Source organism: Argentina anserina, chromosome 3 (genome assembly GCF_933775445.1).
Source record: "Argentina anserina chromosome 3, drPotAnse1.1, whole genome shotgun sequence".
NCBI classification, from domain to species: domain Eukaryota; kingdom Viridiplantae; phylum Streptophyta; class Magnoliopsida; order Rosales; family Rosaceae; genus Argentina; species Argentina anserina.
In genome coordinates, this window is record NC_065874.1 from 2,251,610 (window position 1) to 2,270,814 (window position 19,205).

The window sequence follows — 19,205 nt, forward strand, 5'->3', positions numbered from 1 at the left end:
CTTTGGAAGGCTTCTTCACAACCTTGTCAAATCTGCTTCCGAAGGCTTTGTCTTTTCGTTGGTCGACCAGGGTTTCATTCTTTCCCTTATGACTTGCCAAGCTTAGCTCCATGTCGTGGGCTCGAGTAGCCAACTCTTCGAAAGAACGAGGCTTGATTCCTTGCAAGATGTATAACAAATCAAAGTGCATGCCTTGGATGCACATTTCAACGGCTGACACCTCTGACAGTCGATCCTTGCAATCAAGGCTAAGTGAGCGCCATCTATTGATGTAGCCGATCGCGGGTTCATCCTTCCGTTGCTTCGTGTTAGTTAGCTCCATCATGCTCACCGTTCGCCTTGTACTATAGAATCGATTAAGGAACTCGCGCTCCATTTGGTCCCAACTGTCAACATACTCTGGCTCTAAGTCTGTATACCACTCGAAGGCATTTCCCTTTAACGAGCGAACGAATTGCTTGACAAGGTGATCGCCTTCTGTCCCGGCGTTACTGCAAGTCTCCACGAAGTGGGCAACATGTTGCTTTGGGTTTCCTTTACCTTCAAATTGTTGGAAATTCGGTGGCTGATACCCCCGCGGCATCCTTAAGTTGTCGATCCTCTTCGTGTAAGGTTTGGAGTAAGTGATTGAGTCACGAGAAGGACCTCCATATTGAGCCCGAATTGAGTTGGTGATGATGTCTTGCAATTGCTGGAGTGATAAGGAACCAAGCGAGTCGCCATCGTTCTTGGACGTTTCTCCCTTTTCATTTACTTTGCTCCTGCCAGGCGACCCCTTGGTGGAGTTCTCATCATTTTGATCTTCCAACTTGCTATAGAGCTCAGCGATTTGCACATCCTTTTCTTCAACCGTTCGGGTGAGCTTTTCAACCATCTCCAACAGATTGGAGAGTTGCTCCTCGACTGTGGATGCCCCCATCACCAAGACCTGCGCATTGTCAGAAGAGGATTCATGTGTCATAGAACGGAAGTTATCGCCATCTTCTTTGGGACTTCCATGGTATGATGCCGTGCTTGATTCGTCATCAGAGAAAACGTCTTCTAGGATAGGGCCATCACCATGAACGGGTAGAAGAGATTGCTCACTTGGCTCCTTCTCCTTTGACACTTGCTTCTTCCCGCTTTGAAAGGCATGCTCTATTGCTCCCAAGCTCTCCAAGGTGATGACTGGTTGACGAGGCTTACTAGCAAGTGCCATGAACGTCGTGGGTTGAGCTTTAGCCACGCTCCGGGTGACAAGGGCAATCGGTTCACTCTTTGATTTGGAGGATGTTTGCTTGGACTTCTTCACCGGTTCGGCCTCTCCGTTTGACCTCGCGGTTGTGGACTTGGATTTCTTCGGTGGAACGGCTTGGTTGTTCTTGGAAGCCATCGCACAAATGAAGGATTTCTTCGGAGAATGAGATGAGAGGCCAAAAATGTCCCACTGGGCGTGCCAATTTGTAGAACGATGATCTGAAAACCAACAAGAATGCAGACACGTGTACAAATAAAATGTGATTTAATGAATATCAAGCGCGGGGTTACAATCTTTGGTGAACTCCTCTGATTCTATCTCCGTATGTGATTTGGCTCAAGGGTGACATGCACTTGATCTTGAGGATTTGAGTTTGATTTGGATTTGATTTGACGAAGAACGAGCGATTTGGCCGCTTGATGATTCTTCGTGGACTTGAGTTTGGATTGGATTTGGATGAAGAACGAGCGATTTGGCCGCTTGATGATTCTTCGTGGACTTGAGGTTGGATTTGGATTTGATGAAGAACGAGCGATTTGGCCGCTTGATGATTCTTCGTGGACTTGAGGTTGGATTTGGATTTGATGAAGAACGAGCGATTTGGCCGCTTGATGATTCTTCGTGGACTTGAGGTTGGATTTGGATTTGAGGAAGAACGAGCGATTTGACCGCTTGATGATTCTTCGTGGACTTGAGGTTGGATTTGGATTTGAGGAAGAACGAGCGATTTGGCCGCTTGATGATTCTTCGTGGATTTGATGATCTTCGTGGACTTGAGAGACTTCGGGATTTGTCGAGAGTGATTCTTGCTCGAGTGATTTCTCTCCTTCTTCTCCAAGTCTCAAAAAAATCCTCTCCCTCTCTTCATGTTGAAGGGCTATTTATAGTGTCAAAGTTTCTATTTTATAGAATATTTTAATGACACTTAAAATAATAAATTCCTTAATTGTATAATTAAATCAATATGTATTTTCCGATTAATTTAAAATTAGTTATTCTCATAACTAAATTAAACAGAAAATAATTGATTTAATTATGACTGTTAAGAAATTTATTAATTTAATCAAATGTCCGATTACCATTTCGAATCGTCAATGACATTCAATTTTCTGATGCAATTCGGAATCACGTAGCTTCGATTACGATCATCCGTTTATGTGCTGACACGAGTTTTATTCGGATCCGCACCAACTTTGTTGACTTTTGGTCACGTGTGCAATTTTGTCGGGCTCTTGGTCGATTTAATTATTTAACGAAGATAATTTACTTCATTAAATTTCATGTGTCTACACCTTTCTTCTTCTATCTTGGTTTTGTGTGGTGTAACGAGTCTATATAATATACTATGGGTTGAGCGTCCTTGTAACGAGTTATTGGACTCGAGTAGTCTTTTAAACGGGTTTTTAGAGTTTTGTCTATTATTATATAAGACAGTTTACTCTCTTTGTAATGACATCCAAAAATCAATATCAATTTATTACTTTATTTTCTTAGTTAATTTTTTTAAAATTTCTCTCATTTTTTTTTCTGATTATGACTTGTCATGGATTTGATTCCCAAAATCGTTACATGTGGCCTAATCTTGCGACAAGATGAGTCCTCCACCTTAGTGCAACTCGTTCCTTTTGGAAGCGCAGGTAATTTCTTTGCTCTCCTTAGCTAGCAATCTCGAAGCTTATCTAAAATTTGGACGAACCGAGGACTACCAGTGTTGGGCAGATTGTTCCTTCGTGTTGGGCATGTCTGTCGATTTTCCAATTTCTGGTTTCTTGTACGTACGATTTAACAATTGAAAATAATTTATATTAGGAGCTCGGTATGTGTTCATATAAGATTCTCAAGTCTAAGATCACAAAACGACATGTCGTTACTATATTGAACGGATGTCGCTGAACCGGCGCGCGAAGTGATGATATATACCGTGTTTGCCTCCAAAGTTTTTAAAACCGGATAAGATGCTCAGCTCTCTCACTCCGTTCAACCTAACCTTCTTCGTCCCCAAATCTTCAACCCTCTTCTCCAAACCCCCCGCCGCCGCCGCTCACTTCTCTCTCTCCGACTCAAACCCCAACCACCTCGCCCACTCCCTCCAGTCCGAAACCCTCGAGATTCTCGAATGGGCCTCCGTCTGCAACCGCCTCTCCGCCCTCGCCTCCACCTCCATGGGCTTCTCCGCCGCGCACAAGGCCCAAATCCCCCTCGGGAAGTCCAAATCCGAGAGCCAGAAGCTTCTAGACCAAACCGCCGCCGCGGTCTCCGCCATCGCGGCGATCGGTTCTCCGCCGCCTGATTTCCACTCCATTGAGGACGTCTCGGAGATCGTAAGCGCCGCCGTGTCCGGGAAATTGCTCACTATCAACGAGCTCTGCTCCGTTCGGAGGACTCTGATCGCCGCCAAGGCCTTGTTCGAGGAGCTCAAATCCCTAGCTTCGAAAGCAAATTCCAATAGGTATTGGTGTTAATTAAGCTTTGAATAATCATAATTAGTACTTCATTTTAGTTCATGATCTTAGGTAGTGATGATTTGTTTTGTTGTTAAGTTATACATTAGGTACTTGCCATTGCTAGAAATACTTGAGGATTGTGATTTTCTAGTGAAGCTGGAGAGGACTATAGGGCTGTGCATAGACTGCAATCTTTCGGAGATTCTCGACACGGCTAGTGAGGACTTGGAGATCATTAGGTTTGAGAAGAAGAGGAATATGGAGAAATTGGATGCATTGTTGAAGGAAATGTCGTTTAAGATATTTAAGGCAGGCGGGATTGATAGTCCTTTGGTGACAAAGCGCAGGGCGAGGATGTGCGTGGGTGTTAGGGCTAGGTACAAGTATTTGGTCCCCGATGGGGTTGTGTTGGATGCTAGTAGTTCTGGCGTGACGTACTTTATGGAGCCGAGTGAGGCGGTGGAGTTGAACAACATGGAAGTGAGGCTGTCGAATGCTGAGAAGGCTGAGGAGATTGGCATTTTGAGCTTCCTTACATCAGAAATTGCAAAGTCAGAAGCGGAGATAGTTTATTTGTTGGATAAGATTGTAGAAGTTGATCTTGCTTTTGCGAGAGCTGCTTATGCTCAGTGGATTAATGGGGTACGCCCAATTTTCAGTTCCAAGGATGGGAAAGATTTCAATAAGGAAGGAGCTGAGATGGGGATATCAGTAGATATTGAAGGAATACAACATCCTTTGCTCCTTGAGTCATCTCTTAAAAGTTTGTCTTGTTCCCTTGCATCCAGTTCTAGAAGCTCACTTTCCTCCAAAGATGGAAATGATGTAAAAATGGCTTATCGGAGTTTATCTAGTGGTGTATCTGATTTTCCAGTGCCAATAGATATCAAAATTGGATATGGAACCCGAGTGGTTGTAATCTCAGGGCCTAACACTGGTGGGAAAACAGCTTCTATGAAAACTTTAGGCCTGGCATCTCTTATGTCAAAAGCCGGAATGTATCTGCCTGCTAAAAGCCAGCCAAAGCTTCCGTGGTTTGATCTTGTTCTAGCTGATATTGGAGATCAACAGGTAGCACCTTATTCATGTCAGTAAATTCTTGATTCCTTACGTTTTTCATTTTAGTCTGACTGTGGTTTTTCAATTGAAGTCCCTGGAGCAAAGCCTCTCAACATTTAGTGGACACATATCACGGATCCGTAATATTTTGGAAGTCGCATCAAAAGAATCACTTGTCCTCATTGATGAGATTGGTAGTGGAACTGATCCTTCAGAAGGCGTGGCTCTCTCTACTAGCATATTGCAATATCTCAAAGATCGAGTTAACTTAGCTGTTGCTACTACTCATTATGCGGACTTAAGTCTTCTAAAAGAAACAGATCACCAATTTGAAAATGCAGCCATGGAGTTTTCTCCAGAAACCTTACAGCCAACTTATCAGGTCCTGTGGGGAAGTATTGGTGACTCTAATGCATTGAGTATTGCTAAAACAATTGGTTTTAACCAACAAATAATTGAACGTGCAAAAGATTGGGTGGAAAGGTTAAGGCCAGAAAAGCAGCAAGAGCGTAAAGGTTTGCTATATCAGTCATTAATAGAGGAAAGAAACAGACTGGAAGCTCAGGCGAAGATGGCGGCATCTCTTCATTCAGAAACCCGGGATATTTATCATGAGGTATTATAGTCTGGACAGACTTGTATTAATTCTGCTGCAAGCCTGCTGATATATATATTTTTTTGTGCGGCACTTTCTCTTTACCAATTGTTATGGTCAAGATTAAGTTTTGCCTTTGGTACTTTTGTTTTCAACTTGAGAGTTATCAGCATAATATTTAGTGGCATGATTTTATTGGCGATGTATCTTGCTAGTATTAGCTATGATACTGGAAGATAACTAGAGTTGTTAATACGTCTTTAATTAGTTTTCTTGTATTTGATTGTAGATCCAAGATGAGGCAGAAGATCTTGACGAGCGCAAGAGAGCGCTTATGGCAAAAGAATCCCTACAGATTCAGAAAGAATTGAAGATTGTAAAATCTCAGTTGGAAGCTGTGCTTCATGAGTTTGATAATCGGATGAAAAATGCTGGTACTGATCAGTTGAATTTGCTGATTAAAAAATCAGAAGCTGCAATTGCATCTATTATTGAGGCTCACAGTCCTAAAGATGGATTTTTGGTGAGTGAGACATCTGAGACCACATACACACCTCAATATGGGGAAAAAGTCTATTTGAAGGGACTCAGAGATAAGGTAGCTACTGTAGTTGAGGCACCTGGAGATGATGGGACAGTGCTGGTTCAATATGGTAAAATTAAGGTTAGGTTGAAGAGTAATGAGATCAGAGCTATTCCTAGTAGTGATAAGACTGCCACGACGAATTCTGCCCCACGTTTGAAGCGGCAGGTATGCTGTGCTCCTACTTATTCGATATACTTTATTGCAGTTCATTTTGACTCTACTTCACAGCAGTAGCTGTTATGAACTTCCATAGTTACATACTTGGTGATAAGTATATCAAAACTGTAATATTTATACATGGGCAGCAATAATCCATTTGTCTATCTCAGGCTGCATCTTTACTGGAGATGCATGTTTGTATCCATGACAATGAGGGGATGCCACATTGAATTTTTTGCTAGTACCATCAAGTTTGTTTTGCGGTTTTGACCATTTGTCATGTAGATGCATCAAATTCAATGGAGCCTCATAGCTATGTTTGACAATGTAGGTTCGGCAGAGCCTAACTGCTGAAAGCAAAGATGGGGAGGTTTCTTATAGTCCAGCAGTACAAACATCAAAGAACACAGTGGATCTCCGTGGCATGAGGGCAGAGGAGGCTTCTTACAATTTGGACATGGCTATTGCTGCTAGAGAGTCTCAGTCAGTTCTTTTTGTTGTACATGGTATGGGCACAGGGGTTATCAAAGAGCGAGCACTTGAAATTTTAAGGAAACATCCACGAGTAGCCAAGTTTGAAGCAGAAAGTCCAATGAATTATGGTTGTACAGTTGCATACATCAAGTAAAATGGCCCGTCTTCTGGTTAGTGATCCTTGTTAATACTCACACACAAACACAAACATGGCAATGATTATCTAGATTGTCATTTTGTAAAATCGCAGTCATCAATCTTACTGTGGCTGAAATCTGTACATTTTGCCACCTTTTTGTCTATAATTTCATCATTTCAATGATTACAGAAACACCATTATGAGTATGAAATCATGCCTTGTATCTCCTGTCAGTTCTTTCGCGATCTTGTTGATGTCGCGATTTCACTAGCACTGATGTGAATACTGAATACTATTATTTACTACAGTAACATACTATAGTGAGCATGCCGGTAACTTCAAGTTTGCCTTAGACACAGATAATAAATTCAAATTTCCAATTTCCCACCAGAAACCCCAACCATACCCGTAAAATATAAAATTTGACTCATGCTTCATCAAAAAGATTCTAATAACCTATCACTGTTTACTGGAAATAACAGATCTATAATTTCCTACTGTGAATCTGGAACCATCCTCAGTCCATATACAAACAAAACTTTTTGACACCATATATACTTAGTCTCAGGCTTATTGCTTAGAGCAGACTACACGTTTTCTCCCATGTAGACCTGGAAGCTGCCACATGTATAGGCCTTACGCAAACCCTTGTCAGCTAGCAACGTATATACCAGTTACATCCCGTTGAGATAAGAATGTGGAAACATAGCTGATAGCCAAGGGAGTTATGAACTAGCTCCATTAAGGCGATAGCAGTTGCATGTTGTTGGAGGTTTTGCTGAAACATGTTGACTGTTTTCGACAAGGTAATAGGAAACCTTCCTGTAGAACTGGGGCTTCCTTCAACTGGGTTGGACAAGGCAAAGACCAAGGAAGAAATCTTGAAGGTTTTTCAATCATCACATCCGGAGTGTACTGTGTACTACCTTTCAGATGGAAGTTTCATGGCTTTGGCTCATGACGATGAGAAGCATTCTCATCCAAGGTACTTGTATTTGATCTTGTTATTGCTTTTCTGCAATCTTTGGGCTTCCTTGTGACCTTTGAGCAAGAACTGTAATATGCAAAGTATACGATTATGCTAGTTTTCGGGGTAGACATGAATGAAAGAGGCTGAATTTCAACCTTTTGCGTATCTGGTAGGCGTGTGTTTTGGTGCTCTTAATAGTGTTGTTTGGTATTTTGCAGGTCAATTGTAGTCATAGACAATGTCTTCTGTATTTTCATTGGGACTTTGGAGAACACTTGTGACCTGAGACGATACTATGGCCTTCCAAGGCTTGCAACAGAAGCCATGATTGTTGTTGAAGTCTGTAAAGTCCTAAGAGATCGAGCACCCTACCCACCTGATGAAGTCATAAAAGATTTGCAAGGAAAGTTCGCATTTATCCTCTTTGATGGTAGTTCTGGTACCCTTTTCACAGCCAGGGTGAGTTACTATTGGTCTTCAACATTGATTTTATATTTCTGTAGTTTCTTTTCGGAATTTAAACATCTTATTTATAAGACATAGCATGTTAGGACTGAGATGGAAGCGTTGAACTTCACTGCGGAATGACAGGTGATGGATCTCTAGTCTGCTCCCACGAACTCGACATCATTAGAGAAGCTTGTGGGAACTTTCCCTCCAGGTGACTCCAAATTGCTGTTTGTGATTCCTTGCACCTTTTTGTGTTTTAGATTTCTATGCATTAAGTGTTACTAATTTGGTCCAAACAGGCTGCATATTCACAAATGCAAGTGGTTTGATGAGCTTTATTCATCCGCTACACAAGGTAATGGCAATTGCACGTGAAGATGAGAGTGGCAACATCTGTGAAGTTGCTTTTCAGGTGGATCTATTCATGTGATTACCTAGCATTCCACGCACCTGTAGTGGACAGAATTGGGCGAATGCAACTGCTGTCAAGCAAGGAGATCACTACTAGGATCAACAGCAATGAAGTGAAATAAAAATCACCACAGCCTGCTAATGAGTAGTTGAGAACTCTATATATAATAACTCCACTACTTAAGACTATGCGAGTTATAATTTTTACATGCTTCTTGCGTCATTATAATTCTCAATACAGGTTCTTATTCAGCTATTCATATATAGCAGCTTACTATAGCTCACACCAGGATTCTAGTCTGATACTGGTGACGGTTTTGGGACCATGCTTAGATCCTGTTCTAGGGCATAAGATTTTGGTTGATTTGGTTTTGATGCTGCTGGGATATTGAGTGGTGGTGACGGAGGTCTGATCCGTGATGATGCGGCGGCTGCGCTTGGTGGTGCAGCATGGACATCAGCCAGGGCATTCAAACTGTGTTTGTCCTCCTCTTCATGGTTCATATTTGGTTTTTGACCGTTGCTTCCAGCCAATGTGGGATCATTTGAATTATCAAAGTACAAACGAACTCCATAGCAGTTATTACCTCGGCAATCAATGGGAGTGCAGTATAGACCGCCGGAAGATCCAGTACTAATTCCACCACTAATCCCACCGCCAATCGCACCACCAAAGTCAAAACCAGGGACGACAATGCTTGGGGTGTTGCCGTGGCCGCCACCAGGACGGCTACATTGGCCCCCACAATCACTGCCACTTTGGTGTCCACTTTCGTCGCCGCAATCATCACCACCTTGGTGACATTCTTGACCGCTGCCGCCACATTCACCCCTGCAACCGCTGCCACCTTGGTGACCACCCTGACCACCACATTGGCTACCGCAATCACTGCCACTTTGGTCCCTGCTATCACAACCACTTTGGTCACCACAATCATCACCCTCTCGGTGACGGTATTGACCGTTGCCGCCACCTCCACCACCCCATCCACCGCTGCTTCCGCTGCCACTGCCTCCACCCCATCCGCCGCCTCCACCATTACCAAAGCTGCCACCGGCTGCTTGGCCACTTCCGTAGCCTCCACCTTCACCATAACCATCTGTGGCTCTGGCGGCAGAGGTCTCAGTTGGGCTGGGTGATGGGGTGGGAGGAGTCTGGGGACTATTGTGGCCAAGTATTGCGTCAATAATACCTCCAAGGTGGAACCCTGGATTCAAACCAATATGTCCACCCAAGACAAACTTTTCTGGGTTATCATTATCAAGCACTTGGGCTCTACCAGCAGAACCAACTCCCAAGCTAAGAAATAGTAAGAAAGTCATGCATGCCCATTTTATTGTTGCCATCTTCGTTGTTGCAAGCTCTGCGGATTAAGCAGTTTGTTTATATAGCCAGGCGCAGAGTTTGTTTCACTGAAAATGGCCATGAAGTTGGCAGTTTGATGAGGGACGCACAAATGAAGCGAAGCATTTGATGCATTTGGTTATGAAAACCAGGAATCATGATGTATATGTGACCATAGACATAGGGTTTTGAACCGGATTTCTTGGTCATTCACTATATACACAGTTTTTTTTGTTTTTTTTCAAATTTTCAAGGTGCATGCCGAGACCTTGAAAATCTGTTGAGGCGTTGAGCCATTGTTCTTGGATCTTGATAGAGGTTAGATTCGTTGAGTCCAGAGATGGTCTAATGGTCGGCGAGTGTAGGGACTAGTTGCCGTACACCAAAAACATACATAGGGCCTTAGAGGTTTGTTTTTGGCTTGAAGTTGAGCTTTGTGAGATTTAAATATACAATGCCCCTTAAACGTTTTAATAGGATAGAGTCAACATTAGTTTCATTATTCATTCATCATAACCTCTAAACCATTTTCTTTTGAAAAAACAGTATTCGAACCCATAACCTAAGAAATACAGTTGGGATAAACATATCGATTAACATGAATTTAGAAGTTGTTCTATAACATATATATTGTTGTATCTAGCAGTAACAACATCTTCAATTTGTTTAATTAAACAGAATCTATCAGCCACATTTAGTTTCCTACAATATATCAATTAACTAATTTAGATAGTATGAGTATATTTTGGAATTTGCATAAAACAACTGAGCTAAAGAGTGATTGTGGAATTGCTAGGTCGAGAATTGAAATTATATAATGAACTTTAAGGTGAATACTGTATGACTACATAAAATGATTAATGTATGAATAAGTTCTATCATAATTGTAAAGTTTCAACCGGTATTGTATGGTAGAGTGATATTATATATATAAAATTCCAATTATGTCATCGTTTAATTCTAATTCTGAACGAGAGAAGCTTTTTAAAATACATAATCTGTCCCCAATAGTAATCTAATAATTCTAGTAAAATAAGTAAATTTTCATACATAAACCAACTCATTACTCGCACTCACACACGTTACAAATTTTGTAACAGACTGACATCATTATCGTCACAAGACCTATGATAACTTGGTCAAAAATTTATGTTGTAACGGATTGATATTATTAACCTATGATAATTTGGTTAAAAAATATCCAAAGACATATATCGTGACGACTCTTTCAAAGGCATAATCTTGTTTTCTCGGACAGTAATCTAACAACCATTGCCACACTTCATCCGCTCCGCTCTTTAAATTTACCAGTGCAGTCCTATCAAACTTTCACAAAGGCCACCCATTAGAAAATGTGTCGCACCAGACTTCCTTCAGAAGTTCATGTCACACCAAACTTCCTTGAGAAGTTGGATCATAATCAGAGCATCTGAGTGACTCACAGAAGTCTCCGAATGCAAGGAAGGCGCCAAAAGCATGTCACTCTTCTTCTCCTAGCATTTAGGCAATGAGGACCATCCTACCGTCTTTCACATCTTCAATACTTCAATTTTTCTTCTATCCTCCACAGTCCACACTCAAAAAAGCTCATAACTTCTTCATGGATTCCTCACGGTAATCACAAACCCATCCCTCTCTCTCTTTGTTCCTCTCTTCTTCTTCAGGTAGGTTCCATAAAGACGATTCCTTTCTTCAAAAAGCTCCAATCTTTAAACCACCCAGAACGCCAATCGGAGTCTTCCTCTGAAATTCTCGGATTCAGTTATCTTTCCGATTCTGAAAACCCAAGAATTCGATTTGGGGGATTTCTTCTCCGATTGTAAAAATGGAAGCTTCGGGTTTCAATGGCGCTGCGAACTTCAACGACGAACAGGGCTTGACGGTTCTGCTCGACGCCTTCGGCCCTTCGTTTACGATCGAAGAAATCGCTTATGCTTATTGCAAGGCCGGGAAGAACGCCGAGGCCGCCGCCGAGTCTCTCGCGCTCTCCGCCGGCGAAGACTCGTCGGGAGGAGTTGTGATCGAGAAGAAGAACAACAACAACAACAAAACGACGTCGGATAATTCAAAGGGTTCGAAGAAGAAGAAGAAGAAGAAGTACCGGCCGGTTTCAATTGGGAGTGTGTCGGATGTTATGGGGAAGCAGTATGTGAACAGAACGACGACGTCGCGTTGTAATGGAGGTGAGGCGGACACGAAGCCCAAGGTGTTGCCGATGCCGGAGAGTTGGGCGGAAAAGGCGGAGTCTTGTTCGTCTGGGGATGGTGTGCTTCATCAGGACATGGAGGACTTTCTGTTCACAATGCTTGGAGATGGGTACAAACTCGATAGGGATTTGATTCGAGATGTCCTTGGTAATGAATCCAAACCCGAAAAGTAGTATTGAGTGTTTGTTTTTACATTGATTATGATTATCTAGCATGAAGGTGTTTGGCATTGTTGTGGAAACTGTTAGGATGGTTCAAATCTAATGTGGCATGATATACATTGCTAATGAGTGAGAGAAAAAAAGGATGAGAGTAAAAGAATGAAACTGATTAGATTGCTGTGTTTGTGTTTTATCAGTGATTGGTATGTTGATAATAATCTTGAATGAATAGTCAGAATCTCGAATGTATTGTATTTTTGTTGATGTTGCTGCGACAGTTGAGTAGTTAGATTGCTGTGTTTGTGTTTTATCAGTGATTGGTATGTTGATAATAATCTTGAATGAATTGTCAGAATCTCGAATGTATTGTATTTTTGTTGATGTTGCTGCGACAGTTGAGTAGTTTCTTTCAGGGATCATAATGTAAGGACACTAATCTGGCTTTCTTTATGCAGATAGCTGTGGATATGATATGGAGAAGGTATACAACATTACTGAGGCCTTTCTCTGTCTTCTGTCATATTTCTTGTAATTATATATGGTGTATTTGTGGAAAGTTTTGGATATATATTTCATTTGGTTTGATAGGTTTCTTAATGGACATAGAATATGCAATGCTGTGTTGATTTTTCTTTTCTTTTCTCTTCTATGTGTTTTAAAGAAACTTTCATAATTAATGGAAAACCAAGTAGGGGAGATGTTATTGTCGACTACCGTACAGTTGTTTGATTGTAGCCTATCAGACTGTACCTGCATTGCCCACATGTGAATTTTCTTGTCTATATCTGACTAAATACCCAATCTTCACCTCTACCTCAATGGCTGTTTCTTTACACCTATGGTGATTTGTTTGTTTGTTATGTTTTTCTTCTTCCTTTTTTCTTTTCTCTTTCCTGTGCAGTCTATTGAGTAATGTAATCTTTCAAGTTTTTCCCTAATAATGTACCTATTATTTTGTTTGCTGCTAGACATTGGCAAGATGTATACACATATAAGTGTTCCTTCTAAGCAATGACTTATTATTTATTTGTTTTATTTACCATTCAGAGCATGAAAAATCTATTTAGTTTGTCAACATCAGCCTCGGATGAAATAAATGAAGTCCTCGGTAACTCCAATGATAAGGTCAGTGATATTTACAAGCATTTAGGAGTCTAAACAAGATGGTATTAGCTTTTATGTTTTTTATTTATTTTGAATTACAATGATATGTTATTATGCTTCAATGATGTATACTCCAAGTTTATCTCGAAGGGTGCTCAATTTTCTCTAAAAGGTAGTTCTGATGTACTCCTAACATGTTATCAATCTTTAGAATTTCAAAATTTCATAGGAGACCTAAGTCATCACGAATTTTTATACACTGCTTGTTAGGAGACCTCATTTCTGTAGCCCTTATCTTGATGTCCTCACCCAGTATACATATTTTAAAGAAGAAAACTAAGAGACGAGGCAGAAATCTGTCAAGCATAGATTAGTAATTGTGATGCCTTTAATATTATTATTATTTTTGGGTCTGTTTGTAGTTGCTACTTTAGTACGTTATTGTCTTATCTTAGATTATTGTTCAGTCTGCAGGCTCATGTCTGACATTGGAAGAACCTTCACAGGGAGAGCACATAAATTCTACTGAAGGGTATTAATTTTCTTACTTTTGTTATCTTACTAGTTATTCAGTGTTTGTGGTGTGAAGAGTAGAAGGGAGAAAGTGATGAGCATTTTAAGATTCTTGGGTTATACAATCATCAGTCTGACTTATCTGTGTGCATCTTCTTGCAGTAATGTCGATAGGGCTGTAAATACATATGGAATAGAATCGAATGTAGAAGAAAAGGAGAGATTTGATCTACATAAGGAACTTTTGGGTGCTCTCTTCAAAACTCCTGATAGACTTGAGGTGCCAGAGCTACCAACAAAAAGAATAGTAAGACCAACGAGGGGTGCAAACTACGGTAATTTGGTGCTGGAACCTCCAAAAGATTCGTTTTCAGATCGCAAGACACCTGTGGTCTATCAACAGCATCATACTGAGGATGGTATGCACCCTTGAATCTATACTGGATTACTGGTGTCTCCTGTGTACCTTGTATGAAGCGGAACTTGTTGGATCCGTCTGTGTTGTAAATAGGAGACTGCTATTTGGAATTCAGTCATTGCTTACTAAATCCAAATCATGTCTAAAAAATTGGATCCCTAAGGGACACACTCCTTGCTTTGTGCTTGTATCTTTTCTTAATCCTTTATAACTGTGCTATAATTGCAGATGCAGATGAGGAAGATAGGTACCAGGTTCTTCGAAAAAGTGTTAAAGAGTATCGGAGTACAACGAAAGAGTATTACCAGGCAGTAAGTGGCTTAGTTTATTCCATTTATTTGAAATACATTAAATACGCATAGTAGTTGCTCTTGGTAGTCTTGTAACTTTACATCATATGGGGTAAAGATATCAGTTTTCTTATGTTAGGCTGTAGACGCATTTTCCAAGGGAGATCGTGTTCGAGCAGACAAACTTATGGAACAGGTAAAGACTCCATCTCCATCTTACTGTCATGACAAAGTAATCAGATATTGGGCTTCTAATAACTTTCCAAATAGCTTTACTTTAGCACTTACATGAATTTCCAACCAACCTTGCTATAAATCAATTTTATTTCTTTTTAGATGAATTTATCATGTTCTAATGTACTGGTATTACAGGGACATTTTTTCCAGAAAAAGGCACGTGATGCGGATGAGGAGTCAAATCTAATGATCTTTAAACCTGGGTCAGCATCTTTAAAATGATTTTTTCTTTGTTCTTTTCTGTTGTTGTATACTCTTAGGACATTGGTTAAGGGTGGTTTCAAGGTTCTAACATTAAAACTTTTTTTTTTCGTTGGGGTTCTCGTCAGAAAAGCTGAGACACAAGGGGATATAGTGCTTGACTTGCAGGATGGTGGTGCCAAGGAGGCGATACGTCTTTTGAAGTGTCATATTTCTTCATTTGCTGGTATCCCATGTAAGTGGTTATGCATTAATATCCCTTTTCTATAACTATTTTTCCGTATTAATTGAATTTGTTAATTTGTCCTTTTGATCAGCAATCAAGCATCTTAAGGTCATTATTGATACAAAGGAGGGAGATGCCAAGAAAGGATCCCGGAGAAGATTAGCAGTATGATCTTGCCATTTACACTTGCTGCTTATCTTTGATAATGCTCGATATTTTACATTCATATTGTCAATTGACACAGGTTTTGAGGCTTCTGGAGGAAGAATCGATCAAGTGGGTTGAAGCAGAAAATTCTGGGACACTACTAATTCACTTGGACAGTATTAACCCAAAGAAGTTATCTTTCCTAAAAAAGTAGTGACACATGGACCATCAAAATAGATGGTGACGAAAAAGAAAGGTGAAGAGTGGGTACTTTTGCTTCTGATAGAATGAAGCCTTGTAGAAGGAAAGGAATTGAGATGACTTCACATTTGAGGCTTATTTTTATGTTTTTGTTTCTGATAGAAAAATGAAGCCTTGTAGAAGGAAAGGAATTGAGATGGAATTCACATTTGAGGCTTATTTTTTTAGTGTTTTTAGCATGATCCATTTGACATTACATTATTGATTCAACATTTGATTCATGGTTTGCAATACATGTCCCAAATCAGAAAATTATAGGCATTAGCTAGTTTCATACTAGTTTATTATTCAACTAATTCCTTGAAATGCGCAACCGAGTCTTCTGCTTGTTAGAAAGCTGACCCATCATGCCCGAATCAAGCAGTCTCCTCCTCCCCTTTTAAGGGATCAAACACTTCCGAGCTTGTTCTCCATTAAGCTCATTCGGGCAATAATAATTTGTAACAAGGGTAACATTCTACATAATGTAAAGCTCAAACTCATTCGCCAAAAATCTTGATGCTAGTGACAAGTCGTGTACCACCATTGGGACACATGCCCATCAGTAGAACCCACCATAGAGAATCAAAACCAAAGTCAAATCACCCCAAAAAGAATAAAGAATCAACAAAACCGACGGTCCAGATCTTACAACACAGAGCCTCCACACTATGATTCCTCAAAGGCTGAATATTTACGCCCACGTCTTCTTCTTTCTTCTGTAAAACCACTCTTCTCTGATCATACATAAAACCCTAAACCAAAGCCTCAGCCTTTCTCTCCCTCTCGGCGTTTTGGCTTCTGGGTTTTGCAATTCAGAGCTCAATGGGTGGTGGGTCAGTGAAGGACGTGAAATCGAAGCAGGAGCTTGATGGGTTGGTCCAGAGTGGCGCACCGGTTGTGCTTCACTTCTGGGCTTCATGGTGTGAGGCCTCTAAGCACATGGACGAAGTCTTCTCGCATCTGTCTACTGATTTCCCTCATGCCCATTTCGTGAGGGTACGTGTCGTTTTCTTGCTCTGAACCCAAGCTTGTGTTTTGTATAAACCCTTTTATGGATTTTAGTTTCTCTGATTGAATTTGTGGTGTGGATTTTCAGGTTGAGGCTGAGGAGCAGCCTGAGATTTCTGAGGCTTTTGCTGTTTCTGCTGTGCCCTTCTTCGTGTTTGCCAAGGTATATAGATGCTTGTTGGGTGTTGAAGTGTTTTCTTAGTGATTTGATTGTGGCAGTGATCTTAGTTGGCTTGTTTTGATGTGTTAGTGTATCTGTTTAGCTTTCGAATGTGATAGCGTGAGTATATGATTGTTTGTATTGATGGTAATAGCTTTGCTAGTAATGGAATTTCGAAATGTAGTTTTAGTGATTGGGAATGGAGTAAGGATCATAAGGCAATGAACTTGTTGCCAAGAAAACGGATTTTCATCTGTTGAAATAACCATCCGGTAGTGGTTTTACGGGATTTGATAGACTTTGCTGCAGTGATTTGTACTGCTGCAATTCCAGGTGTATATGTGACATGTGCTGTGTGTGCATTGAAAAATGGTCAAGCCTGTTAGGATATACTACTTTTTACAGAATGATTGTGTGATGAGTGTTTGGAAAATGAATTAAAAGCTTAGTTTTTAGATGCTGTAACGAGGCTTAATGAGAGAAGTAGGTAGAACTTTGAGTATGGTGGCCAAGGGGGATAATGCGACAGTAAAAATTGGTATATATGGGTACAATAGTATGCTCGCCATGTATTTTTGAAAGTGGCACTGTCATAAGTTGGTAAATAGCATTTGCCACCAGTAAGCTTCTGCAATGTATTCCATTATCTCTTTCTGATCTCCTGCTCTTATATATCTATTCTTAACTCTACTGTTTGTACTCTCTTTATTTTATTTAGCGGAGGGATTGTGATACAATCTCTTTTACTAAAATTTCTCCTTCTGCATTTATTGTGTTAGGATGGTAAGATTGCCGATAAATTGGAAGGTGCAGATCCATCTAGTTTGGCCAATAAAGTTGCAAAGGTTGCTGGGTCTGTTACCCCTGGAGAACCTGCAGCTCCTGCCAGCCTTGGGATGGCTGCAGGTCCGACTATCCTTGAAACCATCAAAGAGTTGGCAAAAGATAATGGGCCTTCCCAGGTAAAGATTGGAGGCGGTGATGCATTAAAAAAGCGGCTGCAGCAGCTGATTAATGCTAATCCAGTCATGCTTTTCATGAAAGGACACCCTGAAGCGCCCCAATGTGGATTCAGTCAAAAAGTTGTTGACATTTTGAAGGAAGAGAAGGTTAAGTTTGGAAGTTTTGATATTCTATCAGACAATGAAGTTAGAGAGGGTTTGAAGAAGTTCTCGAACTGGCCAACATTTCCTCAGCTTTACTGCAAAGGGGAGCTTCTTGGAGGGTGCGACATTGCAATATCAATGCACGAAAGTGGTGAACTAAAGGAAGTTTTCAGAGACCATGGTATTGATACTATTGGTGTTGATGGGGCAAAAGCGCCTGAAGCTGAAACTGGAAGAGGTGGAACCTCAGCATCTACTGGTTTGAATTCAACTCTTACCTCTCGTCTTGAAAGCCTGATTCACTCAAGCCCAGTTATGCTGTTTATGAAGGGTAGACCAGAAGAACCCAAGTGTGGATTCAGCCGAAAGGTAGTTGATATTCTCTCACAAGAAAAGGTGGAGTTTCAGACATTTGATATTCTTTCTGATGAGGAAGTTCGTCAAGGGCTCAAAGTTCATTCCAACTGGTCCAGTTATCCACAATTATATATCAAGGGTGAACTTATTGGTGGATCAGACATTGTGTTGGAGATGCAGAAAAGTGGAGAACTCAAGAAGGTTTTGGCAGAAAACGGGATAGTTCAGAAAGATACTCTTGAAGATCGTTTAAAGAAAGTGATTTCTTCTTCACCAGTTATGCTCTTCATGAAGGGCACACCAGATGCTCCGAAATGTGGCTTTAGTTCCAAAGTTGTGAATGCCCTGACAGAAGATGGTGTGAGTTTTGGGTCATTCGATATTTTAACTGATGAGGAGGTGAGGCAGGGTCTTAAAGTTTTCTCAAATTGGCCAACCTTTCCCCAGCTGTATTATAAAGGTGAGCTAATAGGAGGATGCGATATTATATTGGAGCTGAAGAACAATGGAGAGCTTAAGGCTACTCTGACAGAGTGAAACCTTGGCCCTGTTTTATCAAATAATCCCAGAAATCCGTGAATCAATTGTTATTCTGATGTGTTGAAGTGTCTGATGATATTAAAAACTTTGTAATAGTTTGCTACAGATACTATCTTAATGTACCGAGTGACCGAGTCATATGTTTCCTTGATAATTGATGTCTGCACACTTGGATTAATTGTGATTGCTGACAAGTATTTTCTGAAGTTCAACTTTCGCTGCTTGGTGATTTTTGAAATGGCAATTTGTGAAAATGAATCACCCTAGACATCTTCCTATCCATTTTGTGCTTTATTAAGCGCTTCCTATCCATTTTCTTTAATAGATTATTGATTTATTCAAGACTGATGGCAATTTTATCAAAGCTTGTTATAATGCTACTTTTAAAAGTGTGTTCAGTTATCAGTTAATCTAAAAC

General features: G+C 40.6%; 5 protein-coding genes across 5 annotated transcripts; 4 read left to right on the forward strand and 1 right to left on the reverse strand.

Annotated features, from left to right (window-relative positions):
- The first annotated feature begins 3,192 nt into the window (after window positions 1-3,192).
- LOC126788077 (uncharacterized) lies at window positions 3,193-6,895 on the forward strand. Its single transcript, XM_050514039.1, has 5 exons — window positions 3,193-3,686; window positions 3,789-4,752; window positions 4,832-5,356; window positions 5,625-6,086; window positions 6,412-6,895. The coding sequence occupies exons 1-5, from the start codon at window positions 3,193-3,195 to the stop codon at window positions 6,706-6,708; spliced, it is 2,742 nt and encodes a 913-aa protein (XP_050369996.1). The 3' UTR covers window positions 6,709-6,895.
- A 516-nt stretch (window positions 6,896-7,411) lies between these two features.
- On the forward strand, window positions 7,412-8,657 carry LOC126788092 (stem-specific protein TSJT1-like). Its single transcript, XM_050514055.1, has 4 exons — window positions 7,412-7,678; window positions 7,882-8,122; window positions 8,215-8,324; window positions 8,413-8,657. The coding sequence occupies exons 1-3, from the start codon at window positions 7,479-7,481 to the stop codon at window positions 8,218-8,220; spliced, it is 447 nt and encodes a 148-aa protein (XP_050370012.1). The 5' UTR covers window positions 7,412-7,478; the 3' UTR covers window positions 8,221-8,324; window positions 8,413-8,657.
- Window positions 8,658-8,818: 161 nt separating this feature from the next.
- LOC126789617 (glycine-rich protein DOT1-like) lies at window positions 8,819-9,871 on the reverse strand. The gene has a single exon (XM_050515818.1). It carries the CDS (start codon window positions 9,869-9,871, stop codon window positions 8,819-8,821), a length of 1,053 nt encoding a protein of 350 aa, XP_050371775.1.
- A 1,333-nt stretch (window positions 9,872-11,204) lies between these two features.
- Window positions 11,205-15,844, forward strand: LOC126788081 (putative nuclear RNA export factor SDE5). The gene is made up of 11 exons (XM_050514045.1): window positions 11,205-12,223; window positions 12,693-12,718; window positions 13,285-13,362; window positions 13,809-13,873; window positions 14,017-14,273; window positions 14,501-14,583; window positions 14,702-14,758; window positions 14,935-15,002; window positions 15,129-15,235; window positions 15,318-15,391; window positions 15,471-15,844. The coding sequence occupies exons 1-11, from the start codon at window positions 11,695-11,697 to the stop codon at window positions 15,585-15,587; spliced, it is 1,461 nt and encodes a 486-aa protein (XP_050370002.1). The 5' UTR covers window positions 11,205-11,694; the 3' UTR covers window positions 15,588-15,844.
- A 495-nt stretch (window positions 15,845-16,339) lies between these two features.
- LOC126788080 (monothiol glutaredoxin-S17) lies at window positions 16,340-19,003 on the forward strand. Its single transcript, XM_050514044.1, has 3 exons — window positions 16,340-16,612; window positions 16,713-16,787; window positions 17,564-19,003. Exons 1-3 carry the CDS (start codon window positions 16,439-16,441, stop codon window positions 18,782-18,784), a joined length of 1,470 nt encoding a protein of 489 aa, XP_050370001.1. The 5' UTR covers window positions 16,340-16,438; the 3' UTR covers window positions 18,785-19,003.
- The last annotated feature ends 202 nt before the right edge of the window (window positions 19,004-19,205 follow it).

Coding starts and splice junctions, on each gene's coding strand:
- LOC126788081 (XM_050514045.1), top strand. CDS start 11,695: ATGGAAGCTTCGGGTTTCAATGGCGCTGCGAACTTCAACGACGAACAG. Junction 13,363..13,808: donor TCGGTAACTCCAATGATAAG/GTCAGTGATATT, acceptor ATTATTGTTCAG/TCTGCAGGCTCATGTCTGAC. Junction 14,274..14,500: donor ACAGCATCATACTGAGGATG/GTATGCACCCTT, acceptor CTATAATTGCAG/ATGCAGATGAGGAAGATAGG.
- LOC126789617 (XM_050515818.1), bottom strand. CDS start 9,871: ATGGCAACAATAAAATGGGCATGCATGACTTTCTTACTATTTCTTAGC.
- LOC126788080 (XM_050514044.1), top strand. CDS start 16,439: ATGGGTGGTGGGTCAGTGAAGGACGTGAAATCGAAGCAGGAGCTTGAT. Junction 16,613..16,712: donor CTCATGCCCATTTCGTGAGG/GTACGTGTCGTT, acceptor GTGGATTTTCAG/GTTGAGGCTGAGGAGCAGCC. Junction 16,788..17,563: donor CCTTCTTCGTGTTTGCCAAG/GTATATAGATGC, acceptor TTATTGTGTTAG/GATGGTAAGATTGCCGATAA.
- LOC126788092 (XM_050514055.1), top strand. CDS start 7,479: ATGTTGACTGTTTTCGACAAGGTAATAGGAAACCTTCCTGTAGAACTG. Junction 7,679..7,881: donor GAGAAGCATTCTCATCCAAG/GTACTTGTATTT, acceptor GGTATTTTGCAG/GTCAATTGTAGTCATAGACA.
- LOC126788077 (XM_050514039.1), top strand. CDS start 3,193: ATGCTCAGCTCTCTCACTCCGTTCAACCTAACCTTCTTCGTCCCCAAA. Junction 5,357..5,624: donor CCCGGGATATTTATCATGAG/GTATTATAGTCT, acceptor ATTTGATTGTAG/ATCCAAGATGAGGCAGAAGA. Junction 6,087..6,411: donor CCCCACGTTTGAAGCGGCAG/GTATGCTGTGCT, acceptor TTGACAATGTAG/GTTCGGCAGAGCCTAACTGC.